Below are 26,281 nucleotides of genomic sequence, written 5' to 3' on the forward strand. Positions count from 1 at the left end.
TCACTCCCAAAGGTCCCACTGTCAAATACCCTCACACTGGTGATGAGGGTTTCAATGTATGAATGAGGGGGAGGGGCACAAACATGCATTCCATAACACAAAACATATAAAGAACTCTCAAAATCCAATAATTTTTAAAAACCCAATAAAAACGAGCAAATATTTGAACAGAGACTTCATTAAAGAAGACAAATCAGCAAATGAAAAAAACGTTACATGTATTAGTAACTAGGGAAAAAACTAAACTACTAATGAACTAACCACACACCTATTAGTACCTAAAATTTTTAAAGTCTGATCATAATAAATGGTAGCAAGGGTATGGAGCAACTCATACATTGCTGGTGGGAACATAAATGGTAAAACCACTTAGGACGACAGTTTGCCATTTTCTTAAAAAGTTACACTTTTTAAGTTACATTTACCATATGACCCAGTCATTCCACATGTACATGTTTACCCAAGACAAATGAAAGCATATGTTCACACAAAGACATACATAAATGTTCATAGCAGCATTGCTTATAATAGCCCAAAACTGGAAATAATGCAAATATCCATCAATAGGTAAATGTATAAACAAAATGTAGTATCTCTACAAGGTACACCTATCTAAAAGGAATAAAGGAAAGACCAAAACAACATGAAGAAATCTCAAAATCATTATGTGGAATGAAAGAAGCAAGACCAAAAAAGAGAATCTACTGTATGATTGTTACATAAAATTCAAGAACATTTACACTAATGTATATAGATAGAAAGCAGATTAGTAGTTGGTTCCCTGGGGATGTAGAAAGGGAGCAGGGAAATGACAAGAGAGGAAGATTACAAAGGGGTACCAGGAAACTTTTGAAAATGATGAATATGTACATTATCTTGATTGTGGTGATGTTTCTAGGGTATGTATGTATGTATGTGTTTGTGTATCTGCTGTATACCAATTATACTTCAATAAAATTCTTTCCAAAAAATGGGGGAAAAAACGTCATCATAGGCATTTATCTATTTGTCACTAAAATGTAAGCTCCATGAAGACAACAATTTTTAACTGTTTTATTGACTATGTATTCCCAATACTGACATATTAGCCTAAGAAATATGTTTGATAAATGGATGACAGAGAAAAAACAAAACGGAACTATGAATCAAAAGATGCAAACTCCATTTTAATTTCATTTCAAGCACTGCTAAGCTTATAATAAAAGTATCAATAATTTCCAAAAGCAATATATGCCGAGTTTACATGAGCCAAAGTAGTAACAGTTTTATCCTTCTACTGAAATAATTTCACTGCTTGGTCTCTTTAATAACTTTCTAAGAATTACATAGCTTCTTTTTAACTAACAATAATGATAATAACAGCAAACACATAGTATTCACTATGTGCCAGGCACTGTTCTAAGGATGTAGCATATGGTAATTTATTAATCTTTATGAAACCGTATCAAGTAGGTTTATCTTTTCTCATTTATAAGATTGATTAGTAGAGCTCTTAGTAAAAATACCAATCCTTTATACTTCAGAGGTTGTACTAATATTTTATTTGAATATATTATTTAGATATTATTCATTTATAAATATAAATATTATAAATCAATATTTCATCCAAGCTTCATTGATCACAAAACTTCTTCCCTCCTCAGACCAGAACAAGGCCCTACAATTCTTTCACTACTTATCTCAATAATTACCACCACCTATTAACTGGAGGCAATATGCAGATGAAAACTTTGCTACTCTAGGGCAAAACCATCCTAGAAATACTCAGGGCTCATTTACTTAAATATTCCACTCAGTCATTTAGTTTCCTTGAATTTGGAAGAAAAATGTTAATTCTTTTATCTTCTTCCTCTCTCCCTTCTCCCTGACCCCAAAGCCCATAACTACTGATATCTGGTATCTGGAAACACGTTAAAATATTCAGATCCAGGGAGAAAACCAGACCAGTAATAATTAGCAAAAACAGCTTATCTAAAAATACTATTGGAAACTGGCAGTGATATGTTGGAAAGATGAGTTTTGAGGAGAAATAATGAGAATCTATAAAACTATAAAGAGTAGTAGGGTGAACAGGTTCAAGAAAGCCATAAATGAAATATGGTATGATTAGTAACTGAAATTAAGATACCTGGAGGACATATCTCTAACTCCACAACTTGATAACAAGTAGGACCATCATGTTTCTAAAGCCACACAATTTGATAATATTAGGGCTCTAGTCATAACATAGTTTCTTAATTTTTCAATCTTATTTTATCACATAAATCTATGGGAATATGAGTCATCTTACTTAACACTGTATACCACAAATTTAGATACCAATGAACAATGTACATATTATTCATGCTGGAATCAAAACAAAAAATTTTCATATCTATTTATAAAATTTTTAAATAGCACACAAAAGAATGGCAGCTTGCAGGAAAAAAAAAAAGATCTTTTAAAACTTGAAAAGACGCTGAAACTCGCTAATAATGAGATTGCAAAATTGCAATTATATATTTACTATTTTTCACCTATCAGATTACCAATAATCAAGTGGAATACATATACCGTTGGTGAGAATGTGGAGAAACAGGCACTTTCAAACATTACTCACACGAGTGCAAAACAGTGCAATATTTACAGAGGACAATTTGACAGTACTTATAAAAACTATAAACACATTTACTATTTGATGTAGCAAGATCAAGTCTAAAAATGTATCCTACAGATTATACTTGCATAGATACAAAATAGCATATATACAAAGCTATTCACTGCAGCATTACTGGTTTGTTAAAATATTTTGACATTACAAACTATGTAATATATACACATTAGAATCTTAGTAGACATAAGAATGAGAATGATTTTTACCCCAAAAAGAAAGAGCTCCAGTATATCTTAAGAGGAAATGGCAAGATATGTAACAGTGTATATATGTTACCTTTTATTCAAGAAAAGATAAAATGTGTGTGTGTTTCCTTGTCTATGTTTTACATAAACCATATGAAGACAAACAAGAAATTGATAAAAATGGTTTTCTGTAGGAGGTGGTGGGGGTAGGGTAAGTAGGAATGGAAAATGGTAGTAAGACTTTAGAAAATACCCTTTTATACTGTTTTGCATGTATTAGCCACTCAAAAAAAAAAAATGTAGAAACACTCTTCCTCCACAACACTCTGCGATGAACATTTACAAAAATTTACTAAAGACTATGATATATGATAGTGAATTACTGGGGAAAAAAAATCATAATTTTTCCAGATAGTAAATTCTGCTGAAATACTAGCGGATGCAAACTATTATATATAGAATGGATAAACAACAAAGTCCTACTGTATAGCGCAGGGAACTGTATTCAATATCCTGTAATAAACCATAATGGAAAAGAATATGAAAAAGTATATATATACATACACACGCACATATGTTGTGTGTGTATGTATATATATATTATATATATATATATATTATATATATATATTATATATATGTACGTATAACTGAATCACTTTGCTGTACACCAGAAACTAACACAACACTGGAAATCAACTATACTTCAATAAAAAGTAAATTAAAAAAAACAGTGTTGTCTTGCTTTAAGAAGAGAAACACAGAACAACATTAACAGAACTAAGAGTTCAGAAATATACCTAATATATATGGGAACTTATTTTAGGATAAAAGTGTCCTCAAATCATAGAAAAGGACAGACAATTCAATAATTTTTGGACAACTGGTTATACCATTGGGGAAAAAACGTAGGTCGCTACCTTATATCATAAGCAAACATAAGTTTTAAATTATTTAAAATAAAATAAAACATCCGATAAAACTGTGAAGAGTTTTGTATGATTTTTTAACATTTCAGATCAGGGAGAGAGGGGGAAATTGTCTTTTTAGATAATATATAACTTCCAGAAACTATAAGGAAAAAGATAAAGAGATTTTAACTACATAAAAACTTAAACGTTCTGTATAAGACACTATAAAGTTAAAAAATAAGGGACGAATATAAGACAAAAGATTACTGTCCATATCAAAGAGCTGCTAAAAAATTAACAAGGAAAGTTCAAAAAGTAACTGAAAATTTGAAAAAAGATGCAAATAGGTGGTTTATAGAACTACAAATAGGCAATCAATTATGAAACTTCTTCCAGGAATCTATGAAGCTTTTAAATGAACTATTTTTCCAGTTTTATCAAACTGGCAACAACAACAACAAAAGTTCTACTGAACAGTATTAGAGAGGGAAATGGGTTTTAATATACTGTTTATGGGAATATAAATTAATACAGCTAGGTTGGCCAGCAATGTGACACATATTTAAATGTAAAAAATATTCACAGTAATTCTATTTCTTTGCATATACTTTATGAATACATGTGTACAATAAAGTATATAAAAGTACACTCAATGCAGCAATTACTGTAATAGAAAAAAAAAAGGGAAAAAACCTAGGAATATCATTAAGTAATTGTGGTATATCAACACAATGGAATACTATTACAGCCATTAAGAACCAGACAGAGAAATAGCAATAGTTCTCAAACCTGAATGTGCGTTAAAATTCACCTGGTGAGCTAGGTAAAATGCCCATTGTCTCCAAGCCCTGGGATACTGATTCAGTAAAACTGAATGTGTGTTCAAGAATCTTCATTTTTAATAACCCAGAGGATTTTGATAAAGGTGGCAACATTAGTCACTCTGAAAAATATTGGTAATAGAGTGGAAAAAGCAATTTCTATGACCACATTTATGTTTTTAAAGAAACTACTTGTAGATGTAAATATGGACGATGTATGCTTCAAAGTAAACTTGTGGAAAAAGTCTGGGACGATATTTAAATTTCTAACAATGGTGACCTCTAGGGAAAGAAATAATACATTCGGGGATAGGGGGATGAAACAGAACTTTAACCGTTAACTCTAAATTTCTGTAGTATTTGGATTTTTTTGTACCAAAAATATATCTACTTATTACCTATAATGTTAAGAAAATAAAATGTCCTGAGTTAGTATTTGTTTCCTAAATGAAGACTCACTTTTCTAGGATTATCAACTAATAACATGACAAGCTGGTGGTATTAATTATTCTTTGCCTTCAGGCAAGACATTCTTCTTTCTATTTCCCTCATACTTATGTGTGCCTCCATGCATCTTCTCTGCATTATGGTAATAGTTCCATTCCCACTCAAGGAAATCACCTCCTCACAATACCAGGCCTCATCCTCCTAACTTATATTTAGAGGGAAAACTCTCAGGTATGAGTTTTGGCACTATCATCACAAAAGTAATGGTTAAGCAGGGGAGACAAAAGTTAAGTAGTAAGGAACTCTTTCTTTCTGTGGTTTCCCAAGGGTAGAACACTGATGGGGTAGAACAAGTGGGACTCTCTTCCTTAAAGCCATGGTAATATTTGGGAGCATGGCCTGGCTGTGAGGGCTAGGGACTAATGACTTCAATTAGGAATTACCTCATGAGTTTAAAGTTGACAAGTTATCTACTGAAGCGGAACATTATGAAGGCATTTACTATTACAGCACGCTATCACTGCATGAAAATAATTAGATAGTAATTACACACTTACAGATTTCTTGGTAACCAGGAAACAGTCCTATGTATTTTGCATTTTGATAACACAACATTAATTAAAACGCAGACAGCCATATAATTACCATACGGCATTATAACACATGAATCATAACAAATTATCTTACTGATGGATAATGATTTTAGCCTAAATTATTCTCAAAATCTTTATAGAATTAAGAATTATTTCATCTCCAACTCAAGTTTTGACTCTCCTAAGCAAAATGACAGCAACCAGCTGACCCTTAGCAATATTTTATAGACTCAGTTTTATAGCTAGAAGAGGGAAACAATCAATCATGTTTTTCACCTTAATTTAACAGATGAGGAAAAAGTCACAATAGTACTAAATGTAAATGGTCTCTGACTCCCAAAGTCCAATGTTTGTTATCCACTGCAGATGCTGTCCCACCAATTTCCTTTCTAAAATTTCCATTACTCTTTCACATAACTGTTCATTTCCACCTAGATTTATGCTTGTGATTATGCAATTTACTCTAATCAACAACTGAGTAATTTTATCACATGTATCAAAATCCTACTTGCAAAATTGATCCATCCAGGAAGACTTCTCTGACTCCAAGGATAAAAACTGCAGTTTGTACCACTGTCAAGTCATCCGAGAAAAATCTTCCTTTTGTGTTTATTTAGCAGCGCTTACATATATAGAGATTATATTTTCTTACCTAAAACCCAGGACACATGATCTGAGCCAAATAATTTTTTTTCAATTCATAAGCTTTTGTAAATATTTAATTTGAAAATATTAAATAACAAGTAAATAAACTGATTTTAAGGACAGGAATAAAATTATATGCAATTAGAGTTGTACTAAAAAATTACTAATAACATTCTTAAAAAATTCCCACACCTAAATCTAGAAATCCTCCAGTTAGTGACTAGCTTTGTGGAGGAAGAAAGACAGCTATCCATCTGCAGCAGTTAACAACACCTTTAGCTAAATATTTTGTTGACATTTCACACTACTTGTCAAGTTAATTTATTTGCCAAAAAAGATGTGAGGCTGTATTCTTTATGTGAAAACAAGAGTTCTGTAAAGATGGCGCATCTTCATCCCTAAGACACCAAACTTGTGCAAGATGACAAAGGTGGTGCCCATTGTCAGTGAGTGCACATGCCACGGAATGCTCCTCCCTGCCCCATGCTCAGGCAGGAGACTGATTATATGGTCAACCTAGGAGCGGAAGCTGAGAACATCTTAACAGAAATATTCCTTTGCCTTACTCAAGCTGAAGACACAGGACGTAATTTAGGAGAAAAATATTATAGTGTCACAGGTAATAAAACCCCAATACAGGGTTAGAGCCCCAGGAGGCTGCATGGGTGATAGAGGAAAAAAGCAAAAACAAGACAATTAAAGTTAAGAATAAAAGCATTATGGCTTCAACTTTCCCAAGTAGAGCATATTAATCTAGATATAGAATCTAAGACAGAAGCATTGAATCAATACTTTCACACGAATTAGTGTAAACTGATTCCAAAAGAAATTTTAAATTATCGTAAGTGTAAAATGGGGCCCAATATTCATGCCCAGAATTTTAAATTGGAATATAAACCTTTTGTTGCTAAATAAAGGAATGCTAAAACTTAGATGCATATACTGAAAACCTTGCATATACTGAAAAGTAAACAAAAATAAAATACATATGCCAAGGAGAAAAACCTCTCCATCATACATTATACCCTACCATTCAATTTTTCTACCTTTTATTTTATATAAAAATGCATATTTTACAATGGATCTGTATGTCAATAAAACTTTATTAACAATAAGTCTTCAGCCATAAGCTTTTAGTAAATATTTGTACTCCTAAGACAGTGTTGATTTGTCTTACCTATACTGGCCATAACTTCTTTTCTTACCAATCTGTAGACTAAATTTGATCTCCTGAATGTTTCAGAGAAATGATTATATATTATTATGTAATATTTAATGTATAATGACTAGATAATATTTTGAAACAAATAATATACGTTGCTTAATATTTTTTATTTCATTTTATTTTACATGTACTCGGGAACACTTACCTGATATAGAAGGTCTTTCTGAGGCAAAGGGGGGGACTGTCCTTCATACATAGGAGGTGGTTTATGTGTGGGTGGAAGGTCGATCCTGCATTAAAAAGTTTAAAAAATGCGATTGCCACTTTTAGCAAAAAAACAAAAAAAAAGGTGGGTGGGGGAAACATTCAAGATTCGCTTAAGTTTTGAGAATATTTTCCTCATACTAATATTTGTATTAGCATACATGTTTAATTCAGTTCTTATATTTCCATTAATCAATCATAATTGGAACAAAAAAGTGAACTGGTTTTAAAGGTTCTAATGTTTAGGACTAATCTGAAATAAACAATTCTTTGAAAAATTTAAAAAAGAAGCAAATAGAAGTATTTTTTGAACATTATTATTAAGCAAGTAATCTAGTATATGATTAATAAAGTACTGCACATTTTTACATATGACTTACGCCTACCAACATTTTAAATATAGTCAAACATGTGTAATGGAAAACACTTTCCTCCAAGTATCATAAAAGTGATTCAAAAGACTATATCTTAAAATGATAATGAAAAAAAAAGTTTATACTATATTTTGGAAATACTTCCATAATTAGTTTTCAAAAGCCATGGTCATTCTTAGAATATTCATCATGTAAATTAAGATTTTCAATCTACAAACCATTATAAATCTTGGCACCTGAAATAAATAAAGAGACCATTACATCCTTGGGGAATGCATTTATCTTTGCCAAAATGACCTAATCTACCAAAAAAAAGTATTTTCATATATTTTTAAATTGTTGCATTACAACAAAAATAGAATTAAATATATCTTGTAGCTCTCTGCATTTTAGAAAATAAGTTTTCATATATTCTCCTACTTTTGAAGATCACAGATAACTAATTTTCAGTAATTGAGATCAGTAAATCAAATAAAATTTTTACCTATATTAAAAGATAAAGAGGATGAAAGCTATAGAGGCCAAAGAAATTACAAATTCTCACTTGTCCATGTGGGCATGAAATAATATTTTAAATGAACAGAATTCAAACAATAAATAAAATGATTACATGGATGTAATTACTAGCCTACTAGTAAATTATGTTTTTGAAATTATAGAAAAGCTTGAGATAATTTGGCAACTAAGATGAAGTTAACCACAAGCTAGATACTCTTGAAATATTAGAGGAATCCGGTCTTACAGGTATTAGACTAAAAGGGTATTTTATAGTCCTTTTATTTAAGGTAATTATTTCCTTTAATGTAACAAAAATCACAGCAAATGTATAGCTCCAAGATGCCATAAGTTATTTAGGTGAGAAAACCAAGGTTCATGGAGGTGATGTGACTCGTTCATGATCATACCACTAATTTGATCGTAATAGAGCTAACACCCAGGTGTCCTTAATCCAAAAAGATCAGTGCTCTAACTGTGTCAGATTAGAGAGGCAGAGACATACACAAAGCATTTATGAAGACAGAAGAAATACATTCTTTCAAGCCAGCCTCATGTCCTCATATAAAAACATTAATAACCACACAAGAAATAATGTCATTTGTATAGAACTTCACAGTTCATAAACATCATCTTATTCTACTCTTATCACAGCCATATGAGGTAAGCAGGAAAAGTATTATTCACATTTCACAGATGAAGCAACAAAAGCTGCTGATGGAATTAAGTGAACTGGGACTTCGGTCTTTTGATTATACAACAGAGTGCAATTTCTGTTTTATAATTCTATCTCATGATTAGGTCCAAAACATTGCTTTCTCTTTAAATAAAAGCACATTTTGTAATACACCAAAACCAAATTTCTTTAAGATAAAAGCTTTAAAACTCAATGTATTAAATAACTTTTGGCAGTTGAAAGTTAGTTATATCTATACATAAGACAGGCATAAACAATTTAAAGAAGTAATTTAAACTTCTAAGATTTTTTATATCTGTCTTTCAACTACTTCATGGAAGACCTGCATTTTTACTCAGAAGGCAGGACAACATAGAGTCATTATGTTACCATTTGGAAAGATATGTAATATACTGTAGGTTAAAAAGGTGTCTAATATATTTGTCTCTAGCAGCCCCTTGCAACTGTTTATTTACCAAAATGTAGTCAGACTTTCTGACAAAACCAGTCATCTTACAAAGACCTAACAGTATCTTTACTTCCATCCCTCAGACACTTCTCATATGAGTAGCTGTAAAGATAAAGACTGCCACATACTGAATATTCACAGTTGAACACAAGCAAAAAATTTACCTACACTTTGTCAAGGTTGGATGGTCTCTTTTTTCGAGGAGTCAACAGCACAGTCACAAAGATGGCAATGATGAAAAGGGCAAGGACAGCTCCAATTACAGCTCCAGCTACAGCTATAGAAGAGGTCTGCTTAAGTGGAACCTCTGTAAAGTAACAAAAATTAGGTTTTTCAAACAATTTTAAGAGTTCTTGAGTTTGTGTCCTCTGATCTCTACAATGTGCAAGGACTGATTAAGTATGTTATCCAACCACAAGCTTAGAAGACCCCAAATTTGATTCGTTACTTTTTGTAGCATTATGCTAACACATTTATTCCTTGCAAGATGTCACTTTAGCACTCCAACTTTACTTTTTTAAAGTTATGAAAAGAATATCCCCAGTCAGGTATCAATGAGTGAACCTACTGTCAACGGGCAAAGAATGTCTGGATGAGAAAAGAAGATAGAGAAAAGGATGAAAACTAAGTTCTTACTCTAAAAGGTGATAAAAAAAACAAAAAATTCAGTATTCCTTAATGGAGTTAGCCAACAATGTATTGAATAGATTTTTACCTTTCATTCTATTAAAAGAAATTCTATGAAAGAAACCAAAAACCTTCAAGAAAGGGAAAACACCACCAAAAACCAGAAAATATCCCAGACCTAATAGTCAAAAAGTGACATTGCAAAATTTAAGATTTTAAAATATAAGTATTATTAAAACAGTACTTGCTGCAGATAACTTCCCTTAATTCACACACATTTAATACAAATTACACTTTAAGATAGTGTCTATACTACAAAATTATGTAAATTCTTCCCTGTCTCCTGGCTATAGACACACTCTATCATTTCTGAATACCAATTTCTCTTTTCCAGTCTGCACCACAAAATTTTATAAGAAAGGATGTTAAAAACATATTTAGTAGTTAGCATTTCACACAATTCTAAAAAAAAGTCACCCTACTTTATGAACTCCCAATTAAAGGAATTTACTAAAATTATTTTCAAATATAAGTATTACGGATATGACAAAACCATCAATCCTTATGTGTAGGTATTATTTTGACAATTTCAGCCATATTAAATCCAATAACTGAATTTTGTGGAGCGACCCATCAGTTACAAAGAACCTTCAATATACACGATTTTATCTTTCTAACCAGTAAGAAAGATATTTAAGGTAACATTCTATACATGAAGATACTGCTATTCTAAAGTTAAATATTCTGCCCAAGGTCATTCAGTCGATGAATAGGAGAGAACACAGGGTGAAATAAAGCTAGGTTAGGGCAGGATAGAAGCCTCCACCTGTAAGCCCTTTTTGGGAAAGAATGGTTTTTCGCAACATCTAACGTAGTCTCTCCTTTTGGGTCCCCTATTTGGAAATGCAGAACTCTTAGTCTTCAATTAAATTGACATTCATATACACCCTTAAATAATTACAATTACTGTTGGAATCCATACATGACAAATTTAAATAGAATTAAGCACTATCAGTTTTGAAATATGTTTCACCTACTTACCATCATGGTATTTCCAAAAACATACATAGTGTATTTAGAAGCATTTCCCAACTGTTCATATTAAAATGTGATTCATGTGGTGTTTTAGATTGCTAAAAACAATGTTTTACTTTCTTGCCAATTATAAACATTTCTTTAGCAAACTAATGATCTTGGGTTTGTTTATTAATGGTTCATTTTATTAGCCTCATTCTAGACTAAAAATCTTATACCAATGAGCGCCAAGGAACCCAATCTGATAATCTTTCAAATACTGAATAGAATCTAAAAATATACAATTATTTTAAACAATATAACCAGCTTCATTGTTCAGGATGTTACCCTCATTTGCTAATACATATCTGGTTTATCTTCGTGTTGTTGCTCATTTCTCTAATCACTACTAACTCCATTTGAATATGTGCTACATGAGAAAAAGATTTGAAAACCAAGCCAGTCAAGTATTGCTCTGCTCTTATAAATGTAGAAAAAAGACTTGGGATGATGTAGGGCCAGTCTTCTCTTCTACACTATCACTTTTCCCACCATGTAAGTTATAGTTTTGTATTCGGTTTTTAACAATAGGCCAATTGAAACCTATTAAGATTACATGACCAAGGTTATTTGACCAAGGTCATACACCTTGTCAGTGGCAAAAATAAAAAATCCCAATGTGTCAAGTATGCTACCTATTCTACACTAGTTAAAAGATTTCCCTTTAATGGAAAATTTTCTTTTGCTAAGGAATAAAGTGGTCCTATCACTTTTGCCCAAGCGTGGAGAATTTAAATTTGGGTGTTCTTATTTTGATGATAATGACAAAGTTAATACCATATTTATTTAATACTTCTGAAATTATTTTTCAGAAACTCAGGTTACTCTTTGAATATAATTAGCCCAAATTAAGATTCTCAATCTTAACACATCATTATATATATATATATATATATATATATCACTCAATCCCAACACATCATTATAAATTCTTCATCAAACCTCACACCTCCTACAAGAAAGCCTTTCATTTAATCTTAGCAATAATATTTAATTTGGTAGTGCTTTGTAAGTAATAAATCAAAATCAGACTTTTAATATCCTAATGTAATTCCCAACTCTGAATATATACTATTTTTAATATCCTGAAGTAATTCTCAAGTCTATATAGATACTATTCTTTAAACATTTAAATTACGGTCTACTTATCCAATTCTATCCCATTAGTCTTCTAATTTCTAGCTCTAGAATTCCATAACTGAGAGTTGACTGTATGTATACTGTAACTCTTCCTTCTATCTTAATTTGAGCATATTTATTTCACTTGGTTCCATTCATTCTTTATTCATCTCTAACATTTTTTGCACAACTCTTCTTAGTACTGGAACAGGCTAGTAAGTGCTGAAATGAGGAAGTGGAAGAAAAGTTAGGTAGAGTCCATTTACCAATTGGATATCCTACTCTACATAGGTAAACTGATTAAGTACATATATGACATATATATCATATTTCCTTTTCTGATTCTTCAACTTACTGAGAAAAGAAGAAATAATATATTTAAGAGTATTAAGATTTTAAAAGTATTAAAGGGTGATGAACACTAGTATGAAATGCAAAGGAAGAGCTCAAGTTTCTTGCATTCAAGTCAAAGAATTTTGACGAAAATTGAGAATTTAGCCCCAACACTGCCTCCCCACATCCCTGTCCTCATAATCTACATAGACTCTATATTCCAACAAAACCACTACAAGGAGAAAAAAAATTTAACTAAGCAAATGTATAAAAATTTGGCATTTTTAAACATTAAGCTAGTTTACTGAGTGACTGACATGAAGCAACATTACCTTACCATCACCTAAGGAGATGTTCTACTAAATCTAATTGTATGCTTCCAAGCAGCAGAAAACAAAAAGACAAAAGCATTAAAATATTTAGTATTAAAGGATTGGTGCATGTCTCCCAAAAGAACATCTTTCTGTTATCACAGCTGCTTATTAACCCACATACATTGGAAACTCACCTCGAAAAACAGAAAAACAGCATTCCTCAATACAACCAAAGTATACTATCCATAATTAAAGACACCATGCATATGTCTTATGGAGAAAGCTATCAAAAATCAGTTACAAATCATACAAAAAATTTAATACAGATATGAGAAATAACTTTCATTAATTTTTGAAAAGAAATACACAAATATTACAGATATTAAACTGAATTAAAGTTTATCTTTGTTATCACTCTGATACAAGTGAATAAAGCCTACGTAAAGGCTATTCAAACACGTGCTCACCTGATTCACATCTGAAACTGAGGCACTATAAAGTTTTTAAAAGTTAAGTACTGGGCTTCCCTGGTGGCGCAGTGGTTGAGAATCTGCCTGCCAATGCAGGGCACACGGGTTCCAGCCCTGGTCTGGGAAGATCCCACATGCCGTGGAGCAACTAAGCCCGTGTGCCACAACTACTGAGCCTGTGCGTCTGGAGCTTGTGCTCCGCAACAAGAGAGGCCACGACAGTGAGAAGCCCGTGCACCGCGATGAAGAGTGGCCCCCGCTCGCCGCAACTAGAGAAAGCCCTCGCACAGAAACGAAGACCCAACACAGCCAAAAATAAATAAATAAATTAATTAATTAAAAAAAAAAAGTTAAATACTATTCCATACACTAAAATACGTGTTTCTGGCAATTTGCTAAAACCATTTAAAATGGGTGAGTACAGAAATCCATAGTCCCTTTTTACACTTACATTAAAACACCAAATCCCAACAATTGAGATGTTAAGTTTCATCCCTCTTTTTCTTCATTTCCTCCACCAAAACTTCTGTGATGCCATGGATTGATTCACAGCTTAATGTAATACCCTACAAACTTATCTTCCCAACTTTCATTTGGGTTTAAATTCATATATTCCCATAATACATGTTACTGTATTACCAAATTTTCCCCATGTGTCCCACTGTTTTATTTTTCAATAGCTGTTTTAATGCTTATCTTTACAATATGACATCTAAGCCTTTATATCCATCCAAATATTTATCTCACTATTTTTTAATAAAAGTCCTCTATTTGGGTCAGGACAGTCTCCTCAGCTTCTCATCCAACAAATTACCAATAGTAACCGACATGTGCCAGGCCTTGTGCTAGGAATGCAAGGATAAATTTTACACAGTTCCTGTCCTCACAATAGAGCAAAAGCCGCAAGGTAGGGTCAGAGAATCCATAAAAATATTTATTTTCCAATGAAGTATAGGAAGAAATCATCACTTTTCTAAAAAAAGAGAGGGAGAGGGCATTTAATAAAAATTACCATTGTACTAGTACGGATTGGCACTGGTAGCCCTAGTTGGTCCACTTGTCAGGTGGCACCCTGCCACACAGGGCACCCAAAATTTCCTATAGGAAGTGTGGAGTGGGACAGTTCCAGAATGAAAGTAAGTAAACAGTTACATCTTCACTTGGTTGTCCCTCTCAACACAGCATCCTGTGACAGACATATTGTGATGTATGGGAGCTCAGCTGAATGAACTAAAAACTTATCTAGATTTAACTAAAAGTCAAAAATGTAAAGGAGGCATGACATGCGTGCTCTGACAGGTGAACATCTGACTCATAAACGAAGTGAGGGTATCTGTTAATCCGTGTTATATACTAGTAGGCATTTAATCCAAGTAAATGCCATTCCTGCAAAGAACTGACAGAATGTAAGATAACACCAATAATGTAGGCACAAATAACAACAAAACCCCACAAAAATGGCAATGCAAATAACTTCTTCCTAATACATAAACTTTACCAGTTACATTATGAAATAAAACCATGGCAATCTAATCAGATGTGACAAATCAAACCCCCCCCAATCAAATACATTTAGAAACCAAATAAAACAAATTTATATTCACTCTTATTAACAACAAACCTCACACTAAACCCATACTGTGCTGAAATAGCTAATGTGAGTGGTGATTAGCATGATACTGAAAAACCAAACACCTTGAACATGAAGACTAGCTCTAAAAACAGTAGTTGGGATGAAAACTGTTAAGGTTCCCAACAATGAACTTCTTTCATTTGAATCTACTTGTTTTCAAGAGGTAGCTTAGCTTTCATACCTAAAAACAAGTGTTAACATATACTCAACATGGACTTAAAACTTTGAATCACTGAATCAAAAAGTATAAAACCAAGATTAAAAAAAAATGAAGCACATTCAATTGTATGGTTTTCTCAAAAATGTTTTAGCAAGAAAAAAAGTTAACTTTTAAAATGAAGCACAATTATATTGTTTACCCAAATATTACTGTTTTAGTGAAAATAATTAGTATTTTAAAATGTTATTTCAACAGATTAAAAATTTGTCTTTTTTGAATATTTTATAATGCATATAGCAAAATTCTATGGTAGCACATATATAGTTTATAAACTTATACGTATTAGGAGTACATACTAATTTTTAACTGATGGGCACAGTCAAGAGTATTGAAGAGCACTGATCTAAAGAAGATAATAACTAGAATAAAATGTGAGGTTACAATAGAGGAGATATAAGTTGATAAAAAAGAATTATGAACAGCAATTATTAATTCTAAAGGGAAAAGTTTCATAAAACTATAATTTGAGCTGGACCTTGAATATGGACTGGTTTCCCAATATGGCAAAAGGAGGAAAGGGTATTTCAGGTAAAGGGAGCAGCATGAACATAATTATTAAGACATCAAAGCACATGGTACGGTAAAAAAACAGAGTTAATAGATCTAGAAATTATGTAGGTTCCCTGTTAGTAGATCTAGGCTTTGAGCATCAAATGCCTGCTAATATTGAAAGAAAACGAGGTAAAGACTATGTGCCTTCTGATAGAGGAACATACCACCACTGAAGTAACCTTGCCCCCCAAATTAAACCTTAAGCTTATCAAGGCTCTAGATCTGTCAACTTACAGAAAATACAGAGGAGCAACTGGCACAATCCAAACTGGAAAACTGCAGGACAGATGAAGCTGTTTCTTCACCAAAAAAACTGCATGGGAAAAGTGCGGGAGTGGGGAACAGCACACAGAGAACACACAGATTAAAAGACATCTCAACCAACCAATGTATGGATCACATTTGGTTACTAGCTAAAACTGCAAAAGTATATGATTAGAAATTTGAACACTCACTGGATACTTGATATTAAGGAATTATTCATTTTTGGTGTGGTAATGAATCTGTGGTTACTTTTTCTAAATGTTCCTTAACTTTTAGAGCTACATACTGATATATTTACAGATGAACTAATGGCAGGAGGGATTATATAGACAGAAATTTAAATAAAACAAGACTGACCATGAACTGACAATAACTGAAGCAGGTACATGAACATTCACTTCATTATTCTGTCTTACTATTGCATATTTTTTAATAATAACTTTTTTTTTAAACAGGAAGGTCAAAGCCTCTATGTTTTGTTTCCTCTAGCTTTTAGATCAAACTGTCCCTTCAAGACTAGGTTTTCCCTGAGATATTTCTCATAACTGAGACTGTGAAATTAGGTATCATGTCTATGTAGAAGTATTATGCATGAAAGGAAATAAGGCCTTGAATTATTTTCAAGTTTTGAGATTTATACTTTAAAGTTATTCTGCTAAACTCACTTTCACTAGGCTTCATCCATAGTGCCCAGCCAGAACAAACAGCAGCTATTAACTAAAAGGCAAGTGAAATAAAACATCACAAAATTGAATCATATTTTATCCTTCAAAATTGAAATGAACATGATAAAATAACTATTATCAAGGTTCAAGAAAAGAAATGACCCCAAGGGTAGGTATATATAGCAAAAGCTTTTGTAAGCAATGTTTGGTTTCAAGCTCTTGATGGAAACCTATCACTACTCAACTCAAAGTAGACATGTACTTTAAAAAAGTGCAGCTTACTGGAATAGAAGAAAACAGAAATGCATAAACAGAAACAATTTTTTAAAAAAACACAGAAAAGTTGGTATACTCTGTACACTATTCCAAAGATTCTTTCATGCATGAATTTTTATTGGTATAACAAGAATGAAACCAAACTTAATCCAGTCAAATTGTACGTTATTTGAAAAAAACTGCTGCTTGCTCTAAAATAGTTTAAAGTTTAGGGGGGAAAATGTATCAAATTTTATTTTATCTTAAAATATTTTAGGTTTTATAACAGTGTTTATTTAATTTTTATTTTATTTTATTTTTTTGGCCGAGCCGCGTGGCGTGTGGGATCTTAGTTCCCCAATCAGGGATGGAACCTGCACCCCCTGCAGTGGAAGCGTGGAGTCTTAAGCAACAGACCACCAGGGAAGTCCCTGTACCATAATTTTAAATGTCAGAAATGAGGAACAGGGAGAAGGTAACTACAAACAATAAGAAGCAATGTCATTCCTACTCAAAGCAGCTCACAAGCAACAAGTTAAAAACACTAAATGCCAACTTAAAAAATATTTTATGAAATGTGTTAATTCCAAACTGAAAGCTAATATATAAAAATTTGACTTACGTCAAAGTCACAGCTAACATTTAAAATTTATTTTAACTGCTAGGACTAGAGAGAGAAGATAATTCATGACTGTGGAGAATGTATATACATACTGATGATATGTATATATGAGAGGACTTTTATGATTAATTAAAAGTAAATTTTATAATGGCTAACATGCCAACTTAGATGCTTCCTCAAACTTTATTTAAGTGTATCCTTAACCTGATATAGTCTTGTTTGGAAAGAGAAATAAAATAGGTTTCTAATTCCACAAAACATCATTAATTAAAGGAAACTAGGTTACACACACACACTCTCTCTTTCTCCAACAAAAATTATAATGCGGACAAAGAAGGTAATCCAGAGCCATAGGCTTGTAACAGAAATATGCCTCTTAAGAATTTTTTAAAAAAAACTTTTATTTAAAGATTTATTGAACGGCTATTGGGGCTACCACCTGATAAGTAACTTGGTTAAAAAAAAAAAAAATCCCTGGTACAAATTAAAACTAAATATATCTCAATATATCAAAAATTTGAGAAAAGAGCTTTTTATGGATGATACATTAACAAGTAAATAGGAAAAACAATCCAACCTGTAAATCATTCCCCTGTTAGAATTAAAAAATCAATATGGGTACCATTTCTTCCTTTCTTACACTTTACATTGATTACTTCCACACATTAACAACTTCTTGTTCATACTTTGTTTCAGCAGTATTTACCAAAAGCAAAATCAAACTAAAATCAGATGTTTTTGCATCTAATATTGCTACATTTCTCTCAATTTCTGCACTTATACATTGTACTTCCTATAGCTCCTTATGCTAACATTCAGCCAGGCTTACCATTGTTACTTTCCTATATATGGCTATCAGAAGCAATACCTGCTACTGAAAAACCCTAATGGTTTCTTTAATGTTAGACTTATCAAACAGAAACCTTTCAGGCACATGGTAAAATACTAAATCTTTCAACTATAAAGTACTTCTCAAATACCACTTTTAAAGTCAACCCCTAGCCTATTAAAGTTTCAACATATTTTAATAAAAATGCAAAAAACGGAAAAACAAAGAGTTGAATTCATCTCCACTGTATCACTGAAGTACTTTAACCACTGTGAAAGAAAACTCTAAAGTGAACACAAAAATGAAAAACCAGTTCAAATATAAAGGTAATAAATATAAACACGGCCAAAATAAAGTAAAACTATTCTTCTACCTTTTCCAAGAAGAGAGCAGGAGTTCAATACATCAATTAGCTGTGCACATTACTGATATTCAAAAAGTAATTAAAAAAACTGTTTATTAATATGACTGTGTTTACAAACAAGTCTCTATGTACAGTAAACATACATAAAGCTCTAATAAACAACAGTGCAATGCTTCAGAAAGTCTTAAGCACTAGTATCATATCATATTCTTAAAATTCTGAAGTCTTTTAGTAGCTTGCCAAATGATTTAGAAAGGATGCAGAATATATCAAATACTCACTTGCACTGTTCCATGTCACTCTCTACTGCCAAAAACAAAACAAAACAAAAACCAACAAAAACTAAACAAAAAACCCTAACCACACAATGGCCACTACTTAAAAGAAAGTTCATGATCACTAAGTAGATATTTATATTTTAAAATACAGTTCTTGGAATACATTGCTAATTTCCTTAAGATTAGACTCAAGTTGTGATTTGTACAATATTCTAAATGGGATTACCATTCTCAGATTCATATGACACTTCAAACCACTATTCTAAAGAGCATATTTTGCTCAAAGAAGCCACAAATTTGCATCTTCCATGGAAAAAAGATTTAGACTCATCTTTCTTATGGCCATATCATTGCTAACATTTAAATAAAAAAATAAAGTCACTTCGATCATAAGGTATTATCAAGAAAGTTTTTCTTCCGATGATTGGGACCAAAGAGTCTTAATATTGGTCAGTGGTTAGCCATACTTAAACCAAATATTTTTAACAAAACATCAGTGAACTTAACTGTATCCTTAACCAACACTTTACTGTTATACTAAGTGTTTGAGGGAGAGAAATAAAATAGATTTCAAACTTCCACAAAATACTGCTAGTTAAAATAAAGGAAACTAGGTTATAATCACTGAGAATAAAGCCTTCACTACTTGCAAAATTCTATGAACATGTTAGAACTTTGCCTTATAAAAACATTTTTTTAGATTTGATGAGGATTGGGAAGGTGAAAAAAAAGGACCTACTTTGCCATTTTATTAACAAAATAAGTTATTTAATTTATGATTCTCCTGCTAACTTCTATTTCAACTCCCTGGCAAAACACCTAAGGCAATTCTACACAATCCTTTTTTCAAATGAATCATCAACAGATAAAACATATACTTTGGTCTTCAAAATAGTTGTCATCATTATAATTGTATAGGACTCCATTGTAGAAGCAATTTAATTACCTAACAAAGAAGATCCACATTTGAAGATTTAGGTAAGATTTCTTTTTCAAAAGATACATGATTTTTGGAAAGGATATACTTAATTATGTAAAAAACAAAAAACAAAACAAAAGGACCTCATGATGTTTCCAGTTTTAATTGGAAAAACAAAAATCTTGAAACACATACATACATTTAGGAGGAAAAGGGGGATGGTTTGTCAATATCCATCAGCAAGTGCTAGTGACTGGTTCTATAATTCAGATTTTTTTCTTGTTAAATCTCAAATTTCCAAGTTTATTCTATTTTTTTCCTATATATTTATCCATTTGAACAACATCAAGAATAAATGACTAAAACAAGATGGTCTACAAAATTCTCTGCACAGATTCTTGGCTGAAATATTTGTCTCATTTCTAAAAATGGTACTCCAATGCTTGTTTTACCCATGGTTTTCCATATACTGAAATGCTCTCTCTGCACTCTATTAAACTATGTACCATCTTTTCATTATTATTCTTATATTTAGGACATAAATCATTAAAACAAAACTACCACTTCATGTACCAAAACCTATGTTCACATGACAATATAAGCATTGCCCTCCAGAGATGAAAAAATTATAGTAATTATCATGTTTAAAAGGCATGTTTTTATTACTCTTGTATGTATTTTGGACAAAAATATTGATCAGCTAATTATGCTCTTCCACACATCATGTTCACTGAGTTTACTACCACAGTTTTTAGTGCAACAAAATACCTTTGAAAAGCCACTCTACAGTAATTATGGCAAGGCTCATTAAAATGCAGAGGTAAAGATTCCATTTGTATAGAAACAGAGAAAATAATGTTTGAAAAGAAAAGGTGTTTCATCAGGCTGAATTTTTGGTATACTAAAAATATATATAAACATTTCTTGAATTAGTTTTATAGTCAATTTTGATGTAGTATCATTTAGTGGTGATAAATTTTGAGAGGTATATGTTTAACAAACATTTTACTTGAGATTATAGTCTTAGGTAAACATTTAATACACAATGCCAAGGTAGTTTCCTTTTTTTTTTTTTTTAATTTTTGTACCAAAAAAGTCATTCATTTAATGTTGACATTTCTTCTTACCTGTGTGCCTCAGACCAATAAAGTACTCTGCATTAAAATTTAAATCTTGAGACAGTAGTACAGCATTGAAAAAAAAACTGTAAAGCAGCTCAGATACACTGAACCCAGATTTTACATTTCCATTTGTCAAATTAGAATATAAAAAGTAAGCTTGAAAATCAAGTTGAAAAGCTTATTATTCCTCAAGAAAAAGTATGAACAATCTGAAAATGATCAACTAGTATGAATGAAACATTGTACATAGTTAAGTCACATTTAGTGGCTGCTAAACATACCACTCCCTCCTGGAAATTACGGAACCATCTACATGTGAAACTAAGTCATCTTCATTTTCATCATACTGTTCATCGCTGACGAACTTCATTCCCATTTTTAGATCTTCATAATAATCCATTGGTCTTTCAAACCTACTGAGATTTTCTACATTGTTCCACTGCGTTTTTTCATGCTCTTCTAAATAGTCTTTCCGTATTAGATTGTTCACTGGATTTTTGTTTTCTTTTTTTACACTGTCTGGGTAAGAATCAAGCTCATCTTGTTGAAGAACATCTATCTGTGATTCTTTTTGCATATCTGATGGTGGAATGTAGTTCTTGGCAAAGTAGTCTCCACGAAACGTCCGTCTTCTCCTATAGCAGAATATTCCAGCCAAAACACTTACAAGTACTACGAAGAGAGCCCCACCCACTACACTAGCAATGATTGTGCCAATTGTGTCATCCTTAATTGTTGCCAAAGTTGACAATGGGAAGGGCAATTTTTTTGGTTCTGTTGCTAGATCCTCGAAGTCAGCAGTTGAGGGATGCCACTGAATTGTAGGCTGAAGGGTGGTAGTAGTAGGAGGATCTAATGGAAACGGTAAAGATAGACAAGACACAGAAAGGCAAAGAATGTCAATGCAGGCTGATTCAGCAGCAAGTTGAAAAGACAGCACAGTTAATGAAAATATATTCATAGTAACAATAGTTTTTCATTCTTAATTTAAGATTAGAAAGTAGTGATACTTCTATATGTAAAAAAAAATAAGAAAACTGACTTAGTCAGTTACCAATTATGTAAAGGGAATGAAAAATTATGTATGGCGTAAATCCTAAATTATTCTATTCCAAGTTTAAGCGTGATATTGTATTCTAAGAAATACTTTTTCTTTTAAATTAAGACTATTATTTAAGTGTCCTATATACAGCTGGCTTAAGAATTATCATTACTAAAAAATTAAATCGAATCATTCAAATGTACATTTTCTTAGCCAGTAGCACAAGGAAATAACAGAATAATAAAATAAAAGAATGAAAAAATTAAAATATGTTTTCTTAATATCCATCTTTACCTAATATAGTTTATTTTTGTAAGAGCTGAACTTATCTTTAAAAGAATGAAAAACTATAGATTCTTGTTAAGTGGCCACAGTATAAGCTGTTGACTTAATAATTCTCTCAAAAATATTTTCCTTAAATAAAGAAAACTCTTTAATTTTTAGAAAGGACATATGTAGTATATACCATTATTTAGTGATTTAAAAAATAAAAAGCACATATTTAAACTATGTTAGCCAGATGGGCTATTATCAAATGAGACCAATAGACAAAGTAAAAACATGTTATAAACTATATAGTGTTATAAAAATGTCATCATCATGTCTATACTCCAAGGGCAAGATATCTGAACATTTAGGAAATTGAGAAATTTCAACCATGTCTGCAAAATTCAATGTCACACTGCTTTAGGATTGGAGTCTCAGAAAGAGCAGCTAATATTTTAGAGAGAACATTCTAATGATACTTAAATATTAGATGCAAATGATCCTGTGTATTGCCATTAGATTACAGAGTAAATAGCCATTAATATTAAAAAGCAACTAAACATAAATAGTAAAAATTAAAGATTGGTTAATTATCAATTAAGTGGTATTTGTAGGTCATGTTACACAAAATTCTAGAGTTTGAAGAAAGGATGACTTTAAAAATCTTGAATTTCTTCACTGATAAAAAATAAATGACCCAAATGGTAATCTCCTATAATTATTTTTTAAATGAGTGGTACTGACAGAGCTTTTAAAAAGTGATTGTTAGAAAAATACTAAATCTACATGGGGTAAGTTATTCTAAAATTACAAGCTAAAGAAAAATACTTACTGAAACAGGTTTCATCACGGAATGCCATATGTATAGAATGTAGTAAAACTTTAGCAAGTACAGTGTAAAATGTAACAAGTACATTATAAGTAATTTCCTATGAGTTTAAACCAATATAACAGGCAATCCAGTCAAGTACCTTGAAGTGAATTAGTTACCATATTATATGTAAGTAAATGAATCAAAGAAGAATTTTAATTTGTGAGAACAAATTCACTAGCTGCACAAATTCAATCTTAAAAAAAAAAAATTGTGAAATTGCAGGATCATTTCTACTATAAAAGTAGTAAAGTCTCATATAATCCAACTTCACAGAACCAGGATATTAAAGAAACAGACTAAAAATTAATCATTTATAAGACAACTCATGTATTTTCTGAGGAGGAGGATTAATGGAAGTTTTACATATTAAATGTCATCTTTACAATGATTCCCAAAGGAAAAAGTGTTATAATAAACAGGCATCAGCATGTTTAAACAAAAGCACAAATCACCTAATTAATGATTTAAAATTCACACATTTTTGTGCACATAAAATTTTTAAAGTTTTTGATAGCTCTTAATGAAATGGTATTTTTCTCAGAATAGTACATGTACACCTGAGCTCTCACCAAATATGATGCATAACTGTACATTTTTACGAAGTATTCTTAAAAAGAAAAAATCACTGACATTTATTTCTACTTGTAATGTTCTTTATGTGAACACAAATGGACATCTACTGTGTATTTAACTGAGATTTAACAAAATACAACTTTCAGAAACTCTAACAACAAAAAAAGAGTAACCAAAAAAAAATCTATTTAAAAATCTTATTTTGTCAGCAGTTCTAGAAATTTTCAAACTTACCAGCCCCTCCTCAACTAGTGTAAAAAAAACAGCATAGGGCTTCCCTGGTGGCGCAGTGGTTAAGAATCCCCCTGCCAATGCAGGGGACACGGGTTTAAGCCCTGGTCCAGGAAGATCCCACATGCCGCGGAGCAACTAAGCCCGTGCACCACAACTACTGAGCCTGCACTCTAGAGTCCACGAGCCACCACTACTGAGCCCGCGTGCTGCAACTACTGAAGCCCATGCGCCTAGAGCCCGTGCTCCGCAACAAGAGATGCCACTGCAGTGAGAAGCCCGCGCACCGCAACGAAGAGTAGCCCCCACTCGCCGCAACTAGAGAAAGCCCGCGCACAGCAATGAAGGCCCAACGCAGCCAAAAATAAAATAAATAAATTTAAAAAAATAGCATAGCCTCACTATTAATAAGAGGGACTACTGTTAAACGTTATATTTTGTATCTTAAGCAATGGACATATCACGATTCACATGAGACATTTATTCATGTTTTCCAATTCTTGCTCTGCTCCAAGATAATTACAGTGAGAGTCATTCTTTGTGTAAGGAGGCAGGAGGACAATTTTGTAATCACTAATAGCTACTTATTTATCATGATTTACAAATCCTTCCCATAAATAAATAAGCATTCCTTATTTATTCAGTTTTTTTTATATTCTTTGCTAAATGTGATAAATAAATATATAACAAATGTAATAAACTAGTAGATTCTGAGTTCTCCACACACAACTTCTTAAGTTTCTTTTTCAAATTAACGAGTTCTGCCAAATAGGAAAACGAACAGTCCAGTAAAACCTCTGTAGCTATAAAGTATATTTTAGCCTAATAATTACTGTTAAAAAAAACTGAATGAATTGGTTCCCTTTTCTTTTAGACTATATAAATTGTTTAAATAAACAAAATCTATAAATGTTAAAGTTGAAGGATTGCTAAATTAAGTGTGTCTGATTTATTATGTCTGGATTGAAATTCATTCAAATTATATGATTTGAAATTCAAGATTTGCATAGGAATATACTTTGATTTTTAGGCATGAGGAACTTAAGTGATATATGAAAATTTGCTTCTCTAGTCTCAGAGATGTAAGAGGTATCTGGGAAAAAACACACACACCAAAAGTAACTAGAAAAACACAATTTCAAGCAGTTGGTTAGTCCTGGACAAAGAGCCACTGTATCACCATGAGTAAGAACTGAAGTTGAATATTGCAATCTTGAATCTTGAATATTGTACCTCTTGCACAATAACTTATGCCAATGTGGGAAAATGTATAACAAAATTTCAAATAATTTCCCTCCGAGTTGCTAATTCTATTCTGTTGTGGGTAGAACTTTTTAGCCTCCAGTCATAGCATACATTCCTTTGACAAATATTTTAAAATATCATTTATGAAATTTTAAAATATAAATTTTATTATTGAGATTAAAATGTTTTCCTAGAAGAAAACAGGTACATATAACTCACAATGAAAAAGATTAACTTTCTGATCATTTACTGTATAAGTTATGGCCTTTTATTGTGATAAAAACCTACTAGTAGGCTTTAATAGTCAGTTGGGGAAAGCAATTTGTATCTAGGATACATGACATACACTAAGAAGCTCGTAGAGGAGCTAACTAAACTCAGTACAGTATACTGTATTAAAGACTCTGGACAGAAAATTAAAGTCTAATTCTTGATGATTACTTAAAGAAAACCATCTCACATAATGCTATCTTTTTCTGAAGTACTCAGTGGTAATTAACTGTGATTTTTCATATTTACTCAAAATTTTGCTTCCACTCTTATAAGACTTAGTAGAGGTTGATTTTAAAATATGTAAAGTTTATCATCAGTGGTATATTAGTACCTTTGTCCAAAAAAATAAATAAATTTACATAAATGCAGACTGAATTTTTTATTCTTTCCTGATTATTTTCTTCTCAAATGTATTCATG

The 26,281-nt window shown here is 31.8% G+C and overlaps 1 protein-coding gene across 4 annotated transcripts in view; it reads right to left on the minus strand.

Moving 5' to 3' along the window:
* Nucleotides 1-26,281, minus strand: part of NECTIN3 (nectin cell adhesion molecule 3) — a 136,430-nt gene that overhangs the window by 49,171 nt on the left and 60,978 nt on the right. For 3 of the 4 annotated variants that reach the window (XR_011074332.1, XM_068546776.1, XM_068546777.1), the window contains exons 6-7: nucleotides 9,867-10,005; nucleotides 7,626-7,710 (exon numbers count right to left, since the gene is read on the minus strand). Coding sequence is in view for 3 of the 4 variants with exons in the window: in XM_068546776.1 (XP_068402877.1) it covers nucleotides 7,626-7,710; nucleotides 9,867-10,005 (224 nt within the window). In the remaining variant the exon portion in view is untranslated. Of the gene's footprint in view, nucleotides 1-7,625; nucleotides 7,711-9,866; nucleotides 10,006-20,380; nucleotides 22,210-26,281 lie in introns of those variants that run through there. The other variant, XM_068546775.1, reaches the window with a different exon arrangement.

The sequence above is a fragment of the Eschrichtius robustus genome, chromosome 6, assembly GCF_028021215.1.
Source record: "Eschrichtius robustus isolate mEscRob2 chromosome 6, mEscRob2.pri, whole genome shotgun sequence".
In the NCBI taxonomy this organism is placed as follows: domain Eukaryota; kingdom Metazoa; phylum Chordata; class Mammalia; order Artiodactyla; family Eschrichtiidae; genus Eschrichtius; species Eschrichtius robustus.